A 22973-nucleotide genomic window follows, 5' to 3' on the forward strand; every position below is an offset into this window, starting at 1 on the left:
ACATCAATTTTTTTTTTTACTGACTCTTCATATAAATTTGTGTCAATTTTAAAAGACATTATTGTACTCTTTATACCAATATTTACATTCACTGATAATATCAGTTGAGTTCCCGAGTAATCAAACTTAGTTATCACACATGCTGAATACTTCATTTTGATTCATTGAAACCCAAGAGATATTATTTTGTTGAAACTAGGGGTGCGTTTAATTTCTAATCAACAAAAATGGTGATTTTACATGTACATAGTAGTAACTGTCAATATGTATTCATATTCATAATCATTGTTACCATATTCAAGACTACATGTACTTCAAAGTTATCTTGGGTTACTGTTTATGGAGAATTCATCTTCAAAGGTTTCAGTTTTAATAAATTTACATTGAATGGTATGAAATGCTCTGTGTGTCATCGTTTATCATAGAGATATTGGCTACTTGAAATTGCAGCTTAACATGTTAAGAAATGAATTTCTGAATACCAACAAAAAAATGTACATACGGAGATGCATAGGAAGCCAGGAAATTCAATAGTAAGATTTTCATTATGGTAAATTGACATTCTCTTTTACTTCATTATACAACCACGTTTGTCAACATAGAACACATCTTACCCATTTGCACATCCTCCCCCAATGCAATACAATTCCTTGAGTAGGCATACTAACCCTCTTCAAATTTCTAGAGCAAACAGACCAGTAGTTTTGAGGTTAGAATAGAGTAGATTTCTTTCATTTTCTTTGTTTCTATAAATCAAACTTTAAAAAAAATAACAGAAAACTATTCATTTCTCATTTACAAACTACTGGGCAGTTTGTCCTAAATTTTAAGACCGTTAATTATGCCTAAGAACTTCTAGCCATGGAATTTCTGAAATTAGGGAGAATGTGGAAATAAGGACTACTAAATGCAGGGAAGCCTCATCACATTGAGTATTAAAGACCGTTGAATTACTTTGTTAAAATCGTGCATCTCATTATATCAGGGTGAAAAAACTAGGAAATAAAAAGAACTCATTATAACAAGGTTTCACTGTACTTGAAAAGAATGTTAAAGACCCTTCAAAGTGTTGGGAGCCCCCCCCCCCCCCACAAAAAAAAAATGATAGTAAAATATCACTTAAAGATACTATGTCCCCTTTGCAGCCAACAACAAATTCTGTAGAACATTGCAGGAATTATGAATACTGGTATGTCATATATGTACAGTCCTATCTGTGAACTGAAATTAAACGATAGCAGTGTCCTGATATTCAAATTATGCAAGGAAACTCGTTTACTTGCTAGACTTCACTGTCGGACACTATATTGAGTGGCTGACTGGCCTTTTTTCTTCTTTGGTAATAACATACATAAAATGAGCTGTAAAGGGTACACATGCATTTGTCTACACCAATAACCCACTTCTTGTCATGGCCAAGATTAAACTGATTGAAAATGCCCCCCTCTCAAAAATGGAATGGAAGCTTTTACCGTATTACCAATCATGTCAAATCAAAGAATATGTTTTGACTAATCCGTGATGATACAAATTTTGCCGAAAAACTACTATTTGATATATATGGTAAATTACCGGTATCATATCAATTCTGCCTGGATAGATATCGCGTAGTCCCACATCTTTCTGTGTACAGTGCTTGTAACTTTACCAAGACTGGGCCAAATTTCTTATCATTTTGATGATTTCAGAACCTAGATGATTAACCTTTTTTGATCGATTCCACAACGTTTCTTTCACAATGCAATTGAGTGACCAGAACTGGTCTTTACCTTTAAAGTGTATAATAGGGTTAAAAAAGGAAGTCATTTAACACTACCTTTTTCAAGGATTTTCAATACGAAATAGAATATTCACTGTATAGTAAACAGTTCAAATTTTGTAGTTTTTTGTTATTTATCCTTTTCAAACACATTTGTTTGTCTCTGAAGTCTGAACACTTCAGAGGGGCTTTAAACGGAGAGAGGAGTTTTAGCAAGGGTCAAAAAGTTCAAAAAAATCTAATCATGATATTTGACTCAAGTAAGATGGCAACATGATTGATTATCGTTTACTATTTTAGATACCCTATCAAAACAATTCAACGTAAAGTTGCTGAAAACCTGGTCTTTAGCCATAAAAAACATTTCATCATTATCTCCTTATTCTGTTCTTTGTTTTGAGAAACTACAGCAGTAAGTTGAAATTTTCAAGATAGTTATAATATTTCATGTCTCTTTAAAATTACAAATTTGTTTAAAGATTAATTGGGCAATTTCCTGACCCTTCCCAGAATTCAACTTCCCCTGTAAAGATGTTGTTCCAACTTTAACGTTTGAAGAGTTTTTTTCTTGGTATTGGAGTACAATCAATGGAGGTCTCGCCACCGCTCTCTCTGGTAACATTGGCCCTCTTTGATGCACGCAGACTCATTCCAGCAACATGAATAGACAGCATGTTATTCCCAAACTGAGAGACGGTTGGGTTCTCATTTGAACGCCCAATAGAGCGCTGCTTCACAAAGTACTCCTCAAGAGGGTCCTGATTAAACTTGTCACTGAGCACAAACTGCACTCCTTCTTCTGCTAAGAGCTCTCGGCACAAGCTCACAAATGAATTCACTGCATGTAAAGAAAGCACAGTAGAAACTAATCAACTCAGTAATTGGTTACAAGATTGTAGCAACCTTAATCACAAGTTTTAGATACCAATTTGAATAAGTTGAAAGAAATAGATGAATTTCATCATTGTACAAACTGATACAGATCAATCTTACATCAAACTTTTGAAATTATCTGTACAAGTTAAATTATACTTAAAGTAGACACACAAAGAATCAAAAGTGTTTTGAATTGATGCAAAACTCATATCATTGCGAAGGGGAAGCCTTACTGATCAAATACAACAACTCTCCTCTTCAAAATATGTTTGGGGCCCGCAGTAATCAACTCTCAAAAATGTTAGTTTTGAGATCCAGATTTTCTGCCTTCAGCGGTCCTTTGTAGAGTGTCAATATTTGTGACGTCACACACGGGACACGGCTGACTAGCTGCAGACTAATACACGCGCGACTCCGGTATGCGGCCGGTACTGAGCTGTTTGTCCAGTGTGTGACGTCACTATTCAGAGCTCTCTACGCTCGTGTGTTTGGCTTACGTTCAGGGGCGTTCGGGGGTCTAAGAAGGGTCTTGAAAAATTGCATTTTACGCCTTTCCATGATAGCTACCTTTTATGTGATTTCTCAGCAAATTATTCATGTTTTTCAAGAGAAAATCTTTCCATCCATATGTAATTTGTTCTAATTATCAGTTGTAGTGAATTTTTCTTTGTGTAGCTCCTTTAAATAAATTATAAAAGTGTGTTTAAAGAAAGTAGCCCTCATTTGCCCTCAATTTTGATTTGATTAGTACCCCCCCCCCCTGGATCTGCCACTGCCCCCTCCATGAACCAATTGGTCGATTCAAAGAATAAAAAGAAATCTATTCACTTATCATTTCAAAACCACTGGCCCGTTTGCTCTACAAATTTGAAGAGGGTTATAGTGCTCAAGAGCTTCTACCCATGAAAATTCAACAAAATTGGGGATGGTTTGCAAATGAGGACTACTACCTTTAATGCACACAACGTGCAATTCATACACATCCCAAATCCCTGCTATGACTGCAAATAAACATCAATTTAATTACCTGTCATACGAATTCCTTGTAATGTCTGTTTGCTTAGAATCAGTCGTTCCCGATCACGTGCTGTGATAGGAAGGATGAGGCCTTCTGATTCCCATTCATCAAGATAGGATAACAAATCTTCCGTCAACCACTGCAAGATGAAAGAGCAATAACAATGTTGCACTCCTATTTCATAATCACAAACAAAAATTATGATATTTGATGTCCAATATATATGGAAAGTACTTTGTTATATCTTTTTTTTAAATTCAGATATATGGGTTTGCTAAAAAAAGAATGGATATTTTGCTTTGAAACTAAGAAAAAAGTACATTGTTAAAAGGAACGGTTATTATGAAATGAAACCTTGTTTAAAAAAACACCTTGGGACCCAACTTCCTGCTTAAATTTTCCTTGTTACAAATCAGGTCTTTAATGAGATTCCATTGTTATTCGTGATATTTACAATGAGAAATCACTGTCTCATTTCTTTGCTGAAATACTTTTTACTGACAATGAAATGTTAGATCAGACAGAGAAGAACTCTTTCTCCTTACCGTGAAACGCCAATCATTCTGATCGCTGTAGGGGAAAAGGGTATCTTTCCGTTTCCTTTGTCCACCGAAACGGGTCGACACATTCAAACAGTCAAAGAAGGTGTCTACATACTCGATGAACCTGATGGTGCTAGCTGTTTCTGGAAGACCTTGCACTTTCAGTGCATTAGCAACAGTACTGCTCAAAACCTACATCATGAAAACAAATGCAAAAGAAAAGGTTAAGAAAAACGCTGAATTCCATTTCACATACCGGTATTTATTTTTCTGTTAAACTTTTGCACTCCTCAAAGTATGCATGCAAGAATTAACAAGAAAACAAAAGAATATAACGGTGCAGTACAGAAAGGGCACGTCAAATACATGTTTCTATAGTTCTGATCAACTGCACTATTATAATAGGAAATTAGAAACTGCCCAAGTCTAAAAGAATGCTCAAACATCTTGTTTGCATCTTTAAAATTTAAGTTCACCTTAGGATTCAACAATCTATGTATAAGAACATTGACATACCTGAGCTGCCAGTTTTACTTTCATTCTCAGTGCTGGTGTTAGATGAAGATGTTCTTCTGTCAGCTTATGTAGCATGCGAAGACTTGATGGACTGCTAAAATCCCACTCGTACACATCCAATATGTGTTTCCAAGAGATGTCTAATCCTCGGAACTGCACGTTTTAAGAAATAAAATAAAAACATCAAATCAAATTTATTTTTTTCTTCATTCAATTTACAAACAGTTATAAATGTTCATGCCTGTTGTATTAATAAATTGCATGTTTTAATTTCCAAATTAATTAATTTTGAGTCCCCCCACAAGAAGATTTTGTGCTATTCCATGCAGATGTGCTGTGAAAATCATTAATGAAGTGGACGGTATATGAATACAATAAATATATGTATATCTTTACTGTCATTATACAATTTAAGTGATTTTTTTTTTACATCAAACTTTTGGAATTCCCTGGATCTCATAATGTTGGAGGGGGTTTAAAGCAGCTTTCTGGTTAAAGGAGTACATGTACAAGTACATGTATATATCATAGTTTTCTCTACATGCCCCATTCTTTTCCATTAATGAACAGACGAGACGTTTGCATAAAATGCACATAAGAGATAGTGACTAATATTCTGCACAAGTTCTCATATTTGTTACCTTCAAATTCTTTGTCTTGTGGTTGAAACCAGAGTTTTCAAAGTTGTTCCGAATGGTTTTTATCAAGTGTGGTACATCACCAAAAAGATAAATCCTGTCGTCTGTAATCGAGTTGAAGAAAAAGTTATCCGAAATTCCTTCTGTCAAGATCTTGTAAAGACCACGATTGGGAGCAGCACCATCGCTTACAATGCCCCGCACACAAAATCCTTGATGAGTCAGATACTCGATAGATTCCGTGACAATCCAGTATAATTGGTCGCTTGTGGCTCCCAATGTAGCGAAATATGCAATTGGACTTCGATATGAGGCGCAAATTGCTCGGATCATGACAGTGAGGATGTGGCTTGCCATCTTGGGCTCTTTGGCACCTTCGCAATCCCTTGCATACTTCTGCAGTTCATCGTTAAGAGTTCCCAGACTTGTAAATCCCACAATTTCTCCAGTTGATTGAGAAAATACCAGTCCTTCACTGACCTTTATTTCATCTATCGATAACATTATATTTTTTTCATGCTGCTGCAATGAACTAAACTTAATGTCACTGCAGACCCGCTGAAAAAACTGGGCATTCAGTCCTGGTGGATTGTCTGTGAAGTGGGTGTATTGGAAGAGAGTTGTCTGATGAGGCAAGGTCAAAAATCCGGAATCTCGCAAAACATTATATGCTGCTGCTGACTTTGCATGAAGGGCAATACATAATCGCAGAATTGCTGGATGCCATCTCATACCCGTCCCTTTTCTGTTCAGCCTTCTTAACTGTTCTTGCCACAAGAGTTGCTGTGGTGATTTGTCAGGGAACTCTTTTGCAATGCTATTCTCCTCCTGCTGAAGAACTTGGGCAAATGATTTACTTTCCAGCTCAGTAACTGACTTCGCCTCTTCATTGAACTTTTTTTTCACTTGTGCCTTGAGCCTCTTTAGCTTTTGATTCAGAGTTTTTTTGTTTGTTTTCTCTGTTTTAAGACGTTTGCTGAGCTTTTCCTTTCTCATGTAACGATGGTTTCCTTTGAGTGCTGGGGAATTCATGGCCTCACAAGTCTTATACAATTTGGCTAAGTCAGTACGATAGATGGAACATGTAGGACACCTTCCATCACTGGTGGTGACCAATGGGCAACTTGTGTGTCTCATTGTGTCTTTGGTTGGATCTGGCATTCTATGGATGTAGATGGGACGTTGCATGATAGAAGATTCTGAGACAACATATTCAGGATTTCCAGGGCATATGTGTGACTTGGATACCGCTTCTATTACTGCCATTACAGATTCTACCGTGACAAGGATATCCAAATCCTTCAAATGTGTATGCTCCTTGGAAACAAGTTTGCTATAGACTCGTAAAGTCCAAAGTCCTGACTCACAGACAGACAAACACTGGGCAGAACTTCCATGTTCATCAAGAGTGATGAGAAGGACTTTTCCTGCTCTTCGTTGCACTACCATGTCATGCTCTCTTCCAATTCTCTCACATGTCTGCAGCAGGGAGGGTTCAGGTTCCTGTTCCTGTGGCGCAGTGCAAATACAGCAGTCATCAACATGTGGTTCAAAATTCCTAATCTGTATTCCAACATCACCCCCTCGCTTATTTCTCCCCGTGCCTGCTTTACGCGACTTCCATGTTCTCCAGCGCCCTAGTTTGCGGTCACACAAGTAGCATACAGAAGGTGGATGAATGTCATCATCGTCAATGCTGATGTCCAGAGATAATGCCCTATTGATGACTTTAGCAAGTTTCTCCTTCTTGACACTTCTTTCGGTGATGACGTCTCCACAAAGTCTGCACAGCCCCTGGAGGGCAGAACAGTGGTGAGATCCAGACATTGCAACCCTGTATCAAAAATTAAATAGGCAAAGTTGATTTAAATATATTTAAATACAAAAATATTGTTACAATAAAAACAGAAATATTGCTACCAATATAATTTATGTTTTATTAAACAAATTTTAAAATGTATTTTGTTAATCGCCACAGCAACTACCGGAGTCCACCCCAGCGAGCACAGGCTATAAGGCCAAATAAAAATAAAAACATGTTTAGCCTCCTGTTTTTTTTAAAAAATAGGAAGGAGGAGGCCATTTTTTTGTTTTCCTTTCAAAATGGATGCCCGGTACATTTTTCCGGAAAATCAGGCTATTTTTCAAGATGGCCGCCATAATTTAAAAAAAAAAAAAAATCAGAAATAGATCATTTTGGAGTATGTTTGTCATCTTTTAATTCATTAAAGAAAAAAAAAAAAAAGGGAGGCGGCCCCCAAAAAGGAAGCGGGCGGGGACGCTAAACATGCATATCTTTTTACTTGGCCTAAGTATAAATGGCGCAGCCGGCCTCAGCCATACGCAGGGTCTAATCCAACTCCCTAGTCGTCCTTGAAGCTACTAATTACTGGTACTATAGATACATGTAGCTAGCGGGATCGGGATGCAAAAATACAGGGAAGGGGAGGGGGGGGGGGAATTAACAACTTCTTAATAAACAGGGCTGTCAACCCTCCCGTATTTGGAGGGAGTCTCACGCCACCACGCTCATTCTCCTGCCCTCCCACCAGCTCGTAGCGGGAGTCTCCAGCCACCACGCCCTTCCTCCTGCTCTACCGCTTTGATGTAGAATCTCCCAATATGTGAAAAAACCTCCCGCCAAACATGGAACCATAATTAAATCTTCTTTTTTTTTTGCTGAAGGGGTGTTGAGTAAGAAATAAACTACCCCCCCCCCTCCCTGTTGTGTAAAAAAAATGAAATTGCATAGAGTCTAGACCTAGTCTAGATCTCTTCCCCAAATTTGACAGCCTAATTAAAAAAAAATAGGTCTAGGTCTAGACAGTAGACTAGATCTTGAAATGTAGCCCCGACTTGCAGGGAAAATGTGGACTGGCTTTGTAAGAAAAACTCACAGTAGTCTATAGTATTTTAAGATTAAGCCACTTCTGATGGAGCTCTCTTTCCACCCACTCCAGCAAAGCATAGATAGTTGATACTAATGCGTATTGACCTTAAGCACTGCAGTACGTGTAAATAGGCAGCATTTGAATACATGAATAGTCAATACACGCACAACATACAAATGCACATAATCATGCCGATGCGGTTGATCGGCAAGTTTGACAGTAGACTCGCAATTTTGATTTTTAAATTATTCTTTCTTACATCTGAAAGTTTAACAAATTGTATTTTAATGCTCTTTAGGTGTCATCAATCGTCACTTAAGTACTAAATTTGAGTGAAATCAGTCGAGTTTTGTACAGTGGTGTTTGAAATGTTGAGAATCAATAGCACAGCTTTTAATACACAGCCAGGGTAGTAATGCGGGTACGTGTATTTCCACCCACAACATGCAGCATGGACAGCCCAGCGAGCAGCGAGCACAGCGGCTTGCGCATCGCCGGCCCGGCCGTAAGTACGTAATCGGGGTGAAAAGTGGTGATGATTTGACAACTTCTAACCCTCATTACACCAAATGCGCAAATATACAACACAATTTCATTTAGTTATTTTAAGAGATAAAGCTTTGATCTACCTTCCTAGCTATGTCAAAATTTCGGAAACTTTCGGAAAATGTCAATAATTAGAAGAGAACATGATGATGATGAGAAACTTACATTCACTCTAACTCACGATTTCCTTGGTCGATTTCGCTGGTTCAGATGGCTTCGTCTTCAGTAGAGTTATCCGAGCACAGCGAAAGCATTTGATAACCAATAGAAGGTTGCATTGTGCCATAAGTTGTCGATTTTCGTATTTTATATGTTATAGCTAATACATCTTCAATGAGTATAACGTCATTTTCTCGGTGCAACGCATGGCTTCAAAGCCTTTTTTTACGACCAAGTGTTTGGAGAGCTTAGGGAAGCAGGCCGCGTTGCGTAACACTTCGTAACATTTGGATCGCCAGAGGGCATCTGTGGTCTGATAAGGGCAGCTGTTGATGGATTTGATGGCTGAAGAGGGTTACATTACTTGTTGTTAAGCCAAGTTAATCTTGAATATCTTTCCCTCGGGAAATTCTTTCGAGACGAAATCTCCATTTAAAACACCTCCCTGGTTAAACTGTAATTTTTATTTAAAGCCCCACTGCACTACTTGTAGCTTCTTGCGCCCTCTATGTAGCAAACAATGCCTAATCGGTGGCTGTTGGTCCCCCATGGTCTCCTTTTTCTTATGTTTATTGAGAGCTTATTTGATGAGATAACCACCTGTCAGTGACCACGGAGGGAGGTCAAATCCCTCCTGGCTAAACTAGTGCAGATAAGACTGGTAAATATGTGTGATACTGTCCATTGATATGCATACATTATGGTGATAAATGTACATGTATGTAACCTGAATTAAAATTATATTAATACTAGTAAAACCATAAAATGTGTTCAAAAGGACCAAAAACAATTTGTAATGGTTTGCTATCGTAGAATTAGCAATTTCATGTATTTCATGCAGCTTTTGACAATCCTAAAGTAGATACAACCCAAACCTGTCAAATCAAACCTGTCTATAGCGACCACCCAAGGGAAACTTAAAAAGTGGCCTTTGTAGACAGGTGGTCTTTGTAGACAGGTTCCTTTAGTACATGATTCAATGAGAAACCATTTTCAAAGGAAATAACAAATGTGGCCTTTGTAGGCAGGTGGTCTTTGTAGACAGGTGGTCACTAAAGCATGGTTGACTACAAATCTTATTTTCCTCCCTCTTTGTAGGAGATGACGTTATCGACGAGAGCGATGATCAGGATGATGATGTCAGTAGCGGTGACGAGAACAAAGAGGAGGAACCTCAAAAGGTAAAAGGACTTTCCCTCCTACATACAGACACTCATTTTTTACAGAATATGAAACTAGGTTACGATGTGGAGCATGTCATGTAAAGAATTTTGGATGATCTGAATTGGTCGCAACCTACCAATATTTATCGCAGCTCACTAAATGAGAGATAGGGGATTGTAAATTTGCAATTGAATGGAGTATGTATGGTATGTTTAGATTAATGACAAATCTGTATAAGACAGGGCAATGACATGTGTCTCACAGCAGTTACCTGTAATTAGGGGTCAATGACTAACCCCTCTCTCTTGACCTTTGTATTATGTGTCATGGGCCATAAGAGTCTTCATCACACAACATTAGTGATGCAAAACTTCTATTTGCTTTCCAATGATTTCTATTGCAATCAGTAGTGATTGGCAAACTGTTTAGTAACGAGTTTGTTAAATCTTGAGCTTAACGTAGGGTCACTTTAAGTATTGATTAAGAAGTTCAACAAAGGCCTAGTGATCTTTGACCTTTGACCTTGACAGGGTGAAGCTGTAGAAGAAGGAGATAAACAGATGGCATCAGAGACTCAACAAAGGACGCCTGAAGATCTAGCAACCTACCTCAAATTCTTTCCTGAACTTGTCGACTTTGAAGAGGTAAAGATTATACATTTTTGGTCAAAAAATATTTAAATCCTTCTGGAAGAATAAACAAAAAAGTATTTCCGGTAAGGATATGTGGAATTATATTTGAAATGTAGTGTATTCTCTTCTTATGTGAAGGCAAGTTTTCCCTCACTGTCTTAGTTTATTAGTTTCTAGTTAATTTGTATTCCGGATTTCTCTGAAGGCTTGAAGAGGATTTTGACTTTTCAACTAGAAAGATGTGGCTTTCAAGAATGTGATACTGTCATACTCTGTTAATAAGATGTTAACAGAAAGCCTGTATTTGAATGATTTATTTTTTTGATTTATTTTTCTAGCATATGACTGAGCCTGAGGAAGGAGAACTTGAAGACGCATCATCTCAGCGTCCTGGGACCACCATCCACATACCCACCGCCAAGTCAGACCTACCAAGAGGTAGCTCCAGGATGGGCGCAACGACTCAAAACCTCAGAGAGAACCGCTTCAGTTTGCCAAATTTGTCCAAGTACGGTAGTCTCGTCACAAACTATCCTTCCAGCGATGATGCAAATGTTGATATTGCTAAGCATCAAGGCAGACAGGGCCCCGGCAAGGCCAACTCCAATGCATGGTTCTCGCAAGACAATGACGACTCCACGTTTGCAGGACACTTCAACCTTGGTGGTTCAGCCATGAATACAGACCTTTCGTCAGATTCAGTGCCTTCGTCATTCAGGACTACAAACCCTAGGGTATCTGCCAAACAGTCTAGATCCGTCCATAACCTGAGGCGTAGCCACTCGCCGACCAAAGGAACAAAACATGGCAACGGTTTCAAGTATACCAGTCCTGAGCGTCATGTGACTGCCCATGCTCTTTGGGGCATCGGGGATGAGCACCCCACAGAGAGCATTGAGTTTGTGAGGTCATCGATGACCATCTCGAGAATGACCCTCCGCAGTCCCACCGACGTCCCGAGCTCGAACAATGAAATGTTGATGACGGAGGAGGTCAGTTTGGACGAGGTGAAACCTGATATGTATGGGGACACGTTAGCAAAGACGAAGAGAGTGCTTCCGTTCCGTAGGATTGCCCATCCTGAAATACATGGACATTCGACCGGCGATTTGGTGGAAGAGTTCTATGACAAACCAGCTAGTGTCCAAAGGTTAGCATTGTTCATTCATTCATTCATGTCATTTGAGCCATTGCAAGTAATGAGAGCTAATTTTCTCCTAATATTGATTATTGATTAAAACAATCGCCATTTTCAATATAATGATAATATTCCCCTGTTATATAGCGCTTAATACATCGATGATGTCTCTTAACGTTTATATTATTACCCCAGTCATCGGATTCAAGCTTGCCTGCACACAATGTATGCACATTTCTCCACTCCCTTGGGAGCTTTCCAGTCAGGCGTCATTTAAGCGCACACTTGCTCATCTAACCACATTATGGAAGGTTATCGTTTTCACTCTATTTTTATTTCTTGTGAATAACGTATTATTTGGGGTAACTGTGCTCTGAAAACCAAACCAAATGTTAGATATATAAACATTGTATTAAGGGCGTTTACAGGGTACATGTACATGGCTGTTTTTTCTGAGCCGGCGATATGGATTGAAGTCAGGATGATCCGTAAATAGAAACCTGTCAAGCTTATCAATGATCAAGATAAAATCATGCAAGTTTATTCTCTTTATCAAGGTTTCTTATATGTAAAGGCAACAGGATAATGTAATCACTTAAAACTGTCCATGAGTTAGATAAACTCATGACCTGGGAGGTGTTTCACAAAGATTCTAAGTCAAACTTAACTCTAAGTTGGACATAAATATCATGGAGAGCCATGTGTAGCCTTATAATGAAAAGCAAAAATTTAAGTATTTTAGGCTTTTCATAAATGCCACATCAAGAACATATAATCTCCCATGATAATAGAAAATATGAATGATTTGAATCAACATTTTATGCCTTTTAAAATAACGTTTGCAAAATATTTTCAAGGATGCTAACGGCTTTCCATAATTTTTAAGTCCAACTTGGGATCTTTGTGAAACACCCCCTGTCAATGATTACTTTGCAGGTGCCTTGTCTTTGAAGACATTGACAGGATGATCCACCCACATAAAGTGATAGAGAAGACTGTCTATGATCTAGATGAGCTCATGAAGAATGGAGCAACACGCTTTACTCCAACCAACCATGGAGCACACAAGTAAGCCATTCATCACATTGTGGGATTTACTTGTCGTTTACATTTGAGGGAAGGAGGGGGGGGGGGAGGGGTAGGGGGTCATACTCAAAAGGTTTCCTGTCTCTGTTTTCTGAGAGATAAAAGATCTTGAGTAAGGTGTCTTTAGGAGTACCACATGTTCTCATATTTTCAATACATTTTTTAGATCATTTTAGACCACTATTGAAATTTGTGACATAATGTTTGACAACATTTTGACTATTTTGACTACGGTAGTTTTTAGTGACAGGTTTTAAGATGGTTTAATGTTTCAGTTTTTAGAGCTTTATTTTTTTTAGGTTTTCAGTTCAAAGAGGATTTATATAAATCATACTTCTTAATGTTGGTGGTTTACGGCATAGATTTAACAATATTTGTTAACAGAAATATGATTTTTATATTTAAATTCCCATTTGACTATCAGTATTTTTTTAATGCTCATGTAGAAGTGTGATCAATGCACACATGTATGTTAATCTCTTTTTCATTCTACTACAGGAACTATTAATATACCTAAATTAAAGGCTTATGAAAATGGCATTCTAGCTTTATTGTGACTGTGTACAAGATTGATCCAAATTTAATGCTAAAATATAGTTCTTTTTACTTTCCAGTTGATGTAAGGTGGTTTATTATATCTTTTTAATCATATTTTCTCATTATGTTTGTTGCAGCTCTAGATCTGGAGCTGATGGAGAGTCGCAAAGTCTTTCTTTCAATTCTTTGTTTGAATGCGGCAATCTTAGAAGAGCAATACAGGTAAGACTAGCTTGCAATGGTCATCCCTTTGATCATAATTGCATTTGACAATATGAGAAAAATTACCATACACATACCTGCCAACCACCCCGATTTAGGCGGAGTTCCTCCGCTTTTTACATACCAACTCCGAATTCCGAGTGCATGCCTCAAAACTCCGATTTTTTTTTAATTTTTTTTTTTTGTTTTTAATTTTTTTTTTTTGTTTTTTTTTAAATTTTTATTTTAGAGTGTAATGCACTTGGAGAGTATATAACTATTATGTTTGTATTTTGAAATGTAAAGCGCCTTGAGCATGTTCATGTAAAGGCGCTCAATAAATACCAATATGTATGTATGTATGTATGTATAAGACTAAAGCATAACACAGCACTGATAATCAGATCACGCCGACATCCGCGCTCGCGCTCATAGAAGATGTACATTTAGTTCCGCAGTCACCCCCTGTGTACCCCCCCCCCCCCCCCCCAATCTACGGGCTACTACCCCAATCCTTCGGTGGTTCGCGACCTCGTAGTCCATCCAGAAAAATTTACTCCTAATTTCTCTTGTCTCAGGTTGGCAGGTATGCATACATGTACATCAATTTTCATTACTTGGTCTAGTTTCCCTCATTACTTGTAATCAAATGCATTTGCGTTCCATTTACTTAAAAGCACCAATTAGTCACTGCAATTATTTTTTGTTTGTGTGTATTTTCTAAAAATAGAGATTCCAAGTTTTTGAAGTGATATATAACCCTTTGTGTTAATTTCAGTAATACCAACTTACAAACCCTGTTGTACCAAGAGCAATCAATGTCATCTTTTGAGAGAAATTTCTTCTTCTCCCCCATCCGATCTGTTTTTGTAATTGTGACTTAATAAGGCAAAACAAAACAGATGTTGTATTGCCCTTTGCGACCGACCCCAAAATTTTAAAATCACCGGTTGGCTTTTTAAAACAGTTTTTTTTTTTACCATTTTTTAGAGAAAAAAATGTTTTAAAGCATTCAAAGCCCAAAGAGCGAGTTTAAAAAAAAAAAAAGTTTAAAAAAAATATTTCCTTCCGACCAACCGACCGACCCATGTTTTGGCGCCTAAAGGGCAATAAAACATCTTTTTTTTAGGCCTAATCATGGTTTATCTTGTGCCATAGTTCTGTTTGTTGAGTAACCCTATCAAATCACTTGTATATATTAAAGTGTCAGCTGTTTATTTCACACTGTTTAGAAGGAACAAAGTGACATCATTTGCTTGTTCATTTTTTTCCAAACAGGTCAGGAAGCACGAGTATGATTTAATCTTGAGATCAGATATCAACAGCAACCATCATCATCAATGGTTCTACTTTGAGATATCAGGGATGCAGGCCGGTGTACGTCATCGATTCAACATCATCAACTGTGAGAAGGCTAATAGTCAATTCAACTATGGTGAGTTACTCAGCCTGATGGTACCTTTTTGTCTCGGTTTTCACTCGGTTAATAACCTTAATAGGCTCCTTACCTTTGAAATGATCTGCCCTTGAAACTTTTGGGGTGTAACCAGACTAGACAAAAATATGAAATACAGCAGTTTGGGAGACTCTAGGACTGGATGAAACCATTCTGGACAAATTAGCCCCAAAACGGCTGCTATTCTTTGGCCATGTTTAACAGTATGAGACCATAACACTACCCAGAGATACTCCTGACTTCTAATATTCATGGTGATAGACCCTGGGGGAGACCAGCCAAGAAATGGTTAGATTGTGTAAAGGCTGATTGTGCTACTAGATGTCTGGGATCCCTCACAGAAGCGACCAGAACGTCCAAGATAGGAAGATCTGGCTTGAGGTCATGAAGCAGAAGCCATCACACATCTCCCAGATGGTGTGGAAGGCTTAGGTCAAGGTCAATAATCTGCAAATGAAATTTAAGGCAGTATTCTTGGAGGCACAATAAGTGGAATAATGGCAAGTATTATCATATCTACAAAATGGGCCAAAAATTGTTTAATTGAAATTGCCTGTTTTGATATATAGCAGAGATTTTAAAGCTGATATACTACAGGATTTTGAACAAAAAGGGAGTATTAAAATATGGTATGGTATGTGTTTGTCACAACTAACCTCTTTATCTCTCTCTCTCTCTCTTTCAAAACCTAATCTCGCTCCCCTCTTTTCTTCCCTCTCTTTCCCCATTTCCCCATCACTCTCCCTCTTTGACTCATTTTGTTTACTCTCTTGCTTCTCTTTCTCTTTTTTTGTCTCTTTCTCTCTTTACCGTCTCTCTGCTATTCGCTATGTCATCGTCTTGTCCATCTCCTCCGTCTACCTGTCTCTCGCACCAGGCATGCAGCCAGTGATGTACTCCGTCCACGAGGCCATGGAAGGGAGCCCTCACTGGGAGAGGGTAGGGTCGGAGATCGCCTACTACAAGAACAACTACAGCCGTAGCACCGCAGCCACCGGAGGTCAGAAGGGCAAGACCTACTTCACCTTTGCCTTCACCTTGACCTTCAAACATGACAAGGACATCTGCTATCTGGCTTATCATTACCCTTTCACCTACACGACACTACAGGTGAGAATGCGGTTGTCATCTTAAAGGCATTGTTTAACAATGTTAAATCTGAGATGCATGGTCCTACAAGTTATCAGTGTCTGTAATAAGGTGTAATATTGAAGCCCTAAAAAAAAATGGTTTTTCAAAATGATCATGAATCACCTCAAAGAAGTAAACATCTTTGAGTGCCGGTTTTACCATACTCATTTTCCCCAATAGACTGTAGTGTTATAAAAACCGTTAGGAACACGGAAAATGAAAGTTTGATTTCCAATCATTAATATCTTGATAATCAGACAGGCGATCAGCTTGTAGAAGTCATGGGGTTCCTGACTGACCTAAAGGTTGATAATTATCATTGGAGCATGAGCTAAATCCAGGATTTGTTTTCAGAATCTGTGACAAAGTTACCGGATCTCTTTAAAGGATTGGTCTCAGATGTAAATAATCATATCTGATTGATATGCATGTTTAATAAGCCAATGACACACATAGAAATCAACTTCTCAAGTTTATAAATTTTGTTCTTGACTGTTACAGGTTCACCTGAGTAAGCTGCAAGCTAGTTTAGGAGAGTTCAGTGACATCTACTACAGGAAGCAGAGCCTGTGCCTGTCTCTAGGAGGCAACGAATGTCCAGTCCTCACTATCACAGCCAATCCTACAACTCTGGACAAAGAGGGCGTCTTGCAATTCAGTAAGTCAGAGCCATCTATACACAGAGTTTGGCCAAACCCGGTTTGAGTTGGTCACAATATGGTGACTACTGCTATGTTGGGCAAACACAAAACAAAAGAATATACACCTTGTTGTGACCCAGTGAAACCAAGTTGGCCAAACTCTCCTAATTAATGGCAATGCAGTAAGTCATCATGGAAATTTATTAATTTCTCACCAGTTTAGATTTTGTGATTTATTAAGTGTTACATTTTGACCAATTTTTATTTCAAGAAAGTTAAGATCATTGGGAGTTTACGTATATATGAAACATTGATAGTTGAGAGTGAGTTCTGTGTGATCTTGAAGACTGGATGTTACGCTGAGCGAATCATTGTTTGGCTTTTAGCCTTATGATTTAATCCCAAGATCCAAAGGTTTAGCAAGGGTTATCGATTAAAAATGAATGAATCTTTGTAGACATGTTTGAAACAGTTGACTTGTGTCCCTACAGGAGAGAGTAGCAATTCTTCATCATCTTTCTTTTGTTTTTTAAACTTTATTTGAATCAATATCAGGTGTGGGGAGGAAGGTCTGCGCATCATAGTTATTAGGTTAACTTTTTCCATACCCGGGCAGCTTGACCAGATGAACCTCCTATTGCAATATTTATATATGTTTTCTATAGATTTTGTCTCAATTCATGGTTGCTATATTGTAGTCTTTATGTGACTTGATTTGCCAAATAAAATAATAATAATGAATCTTTTTCTCTTTGTCTTTTTCAGGGTGTCGAAGGTACCTCTTCCTGTCAGCTCGTGTCCATCCAGGAGAGAGTAACAGTTCTTACATCATGAAGGGTACTCTAAAGTTCTTGATGAGTACACACCCGACAGCCCAGGCTCTCAGAGAGATCTTCATCTTCAAGATTGTACCTATGCTAAACCCTGATGGAGTCATCAATGGAAGGTAGGAATCAATCATCTTCATTTATTTCCATGGTGATCTGACATTTTTGTTTGTATATATTGTGCAGTTGCAACCAATAGCCTGTTCAGGTATCAACAGATACACTGTAAGGCCTTTAAAAAAAGGATTGCCCTTTGGGTGCCAAAACATGGGTCGGCTGGTCGGAAATGCTTTGGTTTTTTTTACTTTGTTTTTTAAAACTCCCTCTTCGTGCTGATATTTTTCAGTTTTAAATGCTTTAATACATTTTTTTTTCTTAAAAAAAAAGGTTAAATTTTAACACATGTAACGTAAGAAATATGTGGAGCACTTAATGTAAGAATGACGGCTTGTAAATTACCATTGTGGAAAGAAGACATTTTCCCTCAGGCTTTATTTTGTTAATGAAAGAATTTTAGGACTTGGATTGCGATATGGTTTAATGTTTAATACACTTTTCGCTTAGTTGTGATATAGTGTTAGTTCCTAATTTGATATTAAAAATCAACTCATATTAGAAATTGACCACAGATCAGAAGTTCTACAGTCATTTTCATCTTTGGTCATCCATTCTGTGGAAAATACTGTGTTAAAGTCCAAGAATAAAAAGTACTAATGCACAAATTTATTTATGATTCTTTTATTTTAAATACAGCCATCGTTGTTCTCTGAGCGGAGAGGATCTTAACAGACGTTGGTTACAACCGATCAAAGAGCTTCATCCAACCATCTATCATACCAAAGGACTGCTTCAATACCTCAAGCTTATCGAGAGGAGCCCACTGGTTGGTATTCATTGTCTCATTTTTTTCTAGACATGTTTTTATTGGTTTTTGAATGATTCCAAAATGGATAAAACGGATGTTAGCTCCTCAAGCGGTTGGTTTTTAAAAGTGTAACTACTAAAATTGGGTTGGGTTGATATGCAGACCTGTGCCGGAGATATGTTTCCTATCACAGCACACGTGCTCTTGGTAAAGTTTCAGCCCATAAACTTGCTGTTTGTTGTGTGATTGGTTCTCTCTCTCCGTTACTGAAAAAGTTGCAAAGCTGATCTATGAAATAAAATTTGCAGAACGTTGCCTGTTATGGATTCTTCATTTATAGATAAGTTGAGTTCTGGTCATACGATTGCATTATGAAAGATACGGTGTGAAATTGATCAGATAAGGTTGATCATGTAGCATATATAAGTATTGGTGTGTACTGCAAGGTTCTGGAATCATCAAAATGATAAGAATTTTGGCCCAGTCGTGGTAAAGTTACAAGCACTGTACACATAAATATGTATATGGGACTATATGGGAAATCTCTCCCGATTTTTATGCTGTTACTTGCCATATTTAGAATATTGAGGCATTTTAAGAGCCATGCTTTTCAGGGAACATTTGTTATCTGATGTTTGTCAACACTTGCATAATAGCAAAGATAACAGTCACAAATTATTTTTCAACCCTTCCCAGAACTCAACCTTCTCTTTAAAACCTGTTGTATTTTCTTTGGCAGGTGTACTGTGATTTCCATGGGCATTCAAGGAAGAAGAATGTGTTCATGTACGGCAACAGTGCAGCCATGTCCCACTCTCCTGAGGATCTGATCAAGTTTGGAATCCCGTCAGGAGTGTCCGGTGCTAAAGTAGAAGATACAAGCTACAAGGTACAGCTTATGAAGTGTTAAGAGGAGGAGTGTCAGTGGGGTGGTGGAGGTGGTGGTGGTAGTGGTGGTGGTAGTGGTAGCTGAGGATAATGGTGATGTGAATAATGAGATTAAGGATGAAAAAATTGATGCAAATTATGGTAATATATATACAGTAGGCTTGGGGTTGCACCATTTGAGAGAGGGGAAGGATTGGGGAGTCCAGAAAAGGACACTCAGTAATCTTTCTTTCTTGAGTGTGTGCAACCACATGCCTACGGTACTGTATATCTATGTCACCATGCAAGCCGATACTTATAAGCAGAATTATGGTGATATTGATCATGACAGTGATCATGATATTGATGATGACAAGGATGCTGAATGATGGTGATTATAATGGTTGGGATGATGATGGTGATGACAATTATGATCATGGTGATCATGAATATGATGATGATGATGATGATAATAACAATATAAATGATGGTAGTGGGAGCTATGATTTTGACCGAACCTTATTGATAATGACATCTATAATGCTTGTAAACTGTGTTATCTTTCATTATCCTCCTCTTTGTCACTTCGCCCTCTAGACCCTTCCTCGTATCCTGAGCAGCATAGCCCCTGCATTTTCCCACAGTAACTGTAGCTTTGCTGTAGACAAGGGCAAGGAGTCTGCTGCTAGGGTAGTGGTATGGAGAGAGATAGGTGTAGCCAGGAGTTACACTATGGAGAGTACATACTGTGGCTTCGATCAGGGCAAATATAAGGTAAGCCATTTTCAATGCAGGATAGCAGCATTACATTTATTTAATCTGTTTTTCATCTTTATTTCATTGATCCTCTAAACCTGCAGCAAACTAGTTTGTAATCATAAATCTGTTAAAGTTTTAAATTTTGATAATGTGACATTTCTTAGATATCTATTAAATTATCTTGAAATGTAAGAAGAAAAAAAAAACATCCATGAAGGATTTTTGAACACTGATGAACATTTGGTAAGGCAAAGATACTTGTTGATACTCTGTAAGAATGAGAATTTTATTTCTACCGCAGTGTGAATAATTTGAAGATAATAGGTATCACTATTGCCAAAGGAATCATTTTCAAAAGCATTTCATTTAAGTGTCACCACCCAAGTAACCTTGGTTCCGGTCACCTATGGAATTGATCTTCAGGATGTATATTTTGAGAGATAAATAGTATTTTAACTATCTATTGAAGAAATGAATCATAGAAACCCTTATCATCGCTTCCTCCTTAGGGTCTACAAGTAACAACGGCCATGCTGGAGGAGATGGGGCAGCACTTCTGCGAGGGTCTTTACAAGCTTGCCCGTAGGTTTGAAGCAACAGGTACAGCTCACAGACACCTGTACAACCATACCTCCAGTGTGACTGACCCCAGCAGCTCAGGGGTGTCTAGTACCTACCCTTCAGCTCAACCCATGGAGGATGAGGATGAGGAGGATGGGGATGAATTCTTGTAAGTCATTCTCTTTTTCTGTTGACATGATTGCAAAGACTATCAAGAAATTAACTCATAGTCAATTTCAAAGGCCTATTATATTGCCTATCAAGTGTCATTGTCAAAGTATGTAATAAGTCATTGTTATGTACACACATATTAAAATGTGGTGCATGAATGCATGAGGCTATTGAAATTACCTAAGGATGATATTTTGAAAATCTTTGCACCTGTTTTTCTTGTACATTCTCAAGAGGAGATGCCAAGCACAGTGATTTGACCTGATGATAAGGGTCCTGTAATGGCCTAATTGTTCCCCCTCTGTTCTACAAAAGTACACAGGCTGTCAGGCCTTACGATGATTTATTTTTATATGGCCTCTATAATGTGGTATTCTGTATTTGTGCTATAACTTGGGAAATCGCCAAATTAGCACAATTTTACCCTAGCTGTTGTGTTTACGTAAGTTATTCTTAATCTAACTGAATACTAGTATAACAATTTCATATTGTAACTGTTTTGTATGATCAGGTATTTGATCTTTTTTTTCAGTAAGAAAACAATACTTTTTTTAAATTTAGAGAATGAATGACCCATTCACTTGTCTTTCCTTGATTTCCTTGTTGTCCCCTCCTAGTGGTGAGATGGAGAAAGCCCCTGCGTGTGAGAGGAAGCGAAGTCATCTGATGACGGACCTCAAGGAGGAGCTCACACCAAGCGAGAATGAGGAGGACGATGAGGACGAAGTGGAAGAGGAGGAGGAGGGGGATGTTGTGTTTGTGTATGGACTCGATGATGACAGCATCCCAAAGATAGATCGGAAGGTGGTCGAGGAGATGGAGGAGAGGGAGGAGGAGGAGGAGGAGGATTATGGATATCCTAAGGATTCCATCGTGGGCGGTCCAGTATGATGCGGTTAGTGAATTTCTATGGTAACGCATCATCATCATATGCCAAAGGTATTATAGTTCAAAGGATTCCATCATTAGAACTGTAACGAGAATGGGAGCGTCACATCAAGAGATGGTATTTGAAATCATCATTTTACTGTGGAGTAAAATAGACATGGTGTTTTATAGCCAGGGGGTCATTTGGGTGATACAGTAACAGAAGGAGACACTTGATGAAATAAGAGAGGTAACAGGGAAGAATAGTTTGAGGTAGGATGAAAGTGGTGACAATATGTGTCAGCACTTTGAAGTAGGAAGAAAGAAACCAACTCTACAATTCAAATACCTCATAAAAGTGTCATCTATGATAGCTGTATTAATGATAGTTTCTGGTGCAGGATTGTTTGTCTGTTGGCTTCACATGCAGCAAATTTGGCTAAATCATATTTCAGTGGTTTTTCTCTTGATAAGTATCCCTATAAGTTAAATGATTTTCACTATGAAACCGTTCTCCATAAGCTGTTTTGTATGGCTTCCTAAGGCGAGGGTCATTTTTAATAGTTTGCACTAATTGCGGATTAAATTGTGTGTGTGTAATTCGTTTTTACCAACATGCATCAATCAGATATGATTATTTACTTTTGGGGACCGATCTTAAAACGTCACATACCTTTACAGTTTAATGTCACCATCCAAAAAACGTGATGGTTGCGATACTAAGTCTGATTGGAATCTGTTTGTATTCGAAGACAGAGAGCTGACCATGGACATTAAGGCCAGACCTACTGTAGTCCCATCTCCCTGAACCAGCTGAGATATGAGTCTCTATATAGTTATATGGCTTCCCTAAGTTGTGCCTCATTAAAAAAAATTAGGGTTATCTAATTTCCTGTTTCCTGTTTACTTCATATCGTTACCTGTTTCCTGTTTACTTCATATCGTTTCCTGTTTACGTCATATTGTTTAATAATAAAAAATTAAACTTTTTTATTTAGCAGATAATACATTAGCAAATTTCATGTCTCTATGCACTTTAAGATAAAGAAAAAACGATGCACTGGGTTCGTGATTCTGATTATTTATGAAGTGGTGAAGAGATATGTCTTCAGAGAATTGATAAAG

The 22973-nt window shown here is 38.0% G+C and overlaps 2 protein-coding genes across 3 annotated transcripts in view; one reads left to right on the forward strand and one right to left on the reverse strand.

The window, feature by feature from the left end:
- The window catches only part of LOC592418 (cytosolic carboxypeptidase 1), a 40681-nt gene extending 18405 nt beyond the window's left edge, over positions 1 to 22276 (forward strand). Inside the window, exons 12-25 of the mRNA XM_030977394.1 lie at positions 10044 to 10126; positions 10640 to 10753; positions 11080 to 11891; positions 12816 to 12947; positions 13640 to 13724; positions 14982 to 15138; positions 16037 to 16269; positions 16792 to 16948; positions 17697 to 17877; positions 18512 to 18641; positions 19363 to 19512; positions 20088 to 20264; positions 20759 to 20979; positions 21599 to 22276. Of these exons, the coding sequence (XP_030833254.1) occupies positions 10044 to 10126; positions 10640 to 10753; positions 11080 to 11891; positions 12816 to 12947; positions 13640 to 13724; positions 14982 to 15138; positions 16037 to 16269; positions 16792 to 16948; positions 17697 to 17877; positions 18512 to 18641; positions 19363 to 19512; positions 20088 to 20264; positions 20759 to 20979; positions 21599 to 21872 (2906 nt within the window). The 3' untranslated portion in view covers positions 21873 to 22276. The remainder of the gene's footprint in view (positions 1 to 10043; positions 10127 to 10639; positions 10754 to 11079; positions 11892 to 12815; positions 12948 to 13639; positions 13725 to 14981; positions 15139 to 16036; positions 16270 to 16791; positions 16949 to 17696; positions 17878 to 18511; positions 18642 to 19362; positions 19513 to 20087; positions 20265 to 20758; positions 20980 to 21598) is intronic.
- Positions 1687 to 9378, reverse strand: LOC105444767. 2 transcript variants are annotated; one of them, XM_011679446.2, is made up of 6 exons: positions 8952 to 9378; positions 5353 to 7183; positions 4712 to 4864; positions 4199 to 4387; positions 3663 to 3792; positions 1687 to 2597 (listed from the first exon to the last, which is right to left on the reverse strand). In XM_011679446.2, coding segments are annotated over exons 1-6 (2598 nt in total). In that variant the 5' UTR covers positions 8954 to 9378; the 3' UTR covers positions 1687 to 2304. The 2 variants fall into 2 exon arrangements, with proteins under 2 accessions (XP_011677748.1, XP_030833255.1); XM_030977395.1 differs by lacking the exon at positions 8952 to 9378 and having other exon boundaries at positions 5353 to 7351.
- Positions 22277 to 22973: the final 697 nt, after the last annotated feature.

The sequence above is a fragment of the Strongylocentrotus purpuratus genome, unplaced genomic scaffold (genome assembly GCF_000002235.5).
Source record: "Strongylocentrotus purpuratus isolate Spur 01 unplaced genomic scaffold, Spur_5.0 spur5_scaffold_9, whole genome shotgun sequence".
In the NCBI taxonomy this organism is placed as follows: domain Eukaryota; kingdom Metazoa; phylum Echinodermata; class Echinoidea; order Camarodonta; family Strongylocentrotidae; genus Strongylocentrotus; species Strongylocentrotus purpuratus.

Coding starts and splice junctions, on each gene's coding strand:
- LOC105444767 (XM_011679446.2), bottom strand. Junction 4,388..4,711: donor AAGTAAAACTGGCAGCTCAG/GTATGTCAATGT, acceptor TTCATGATGTAG/GTTTTGAGCAGTACTGTTGC. Junction 3,793..4,198: donor AGAATGATTGGCGTTTCACG/GTAAGGAGAAAG, acceptor TTCATCTTGCAG/TGGTTGACGGAAGATTTGTT.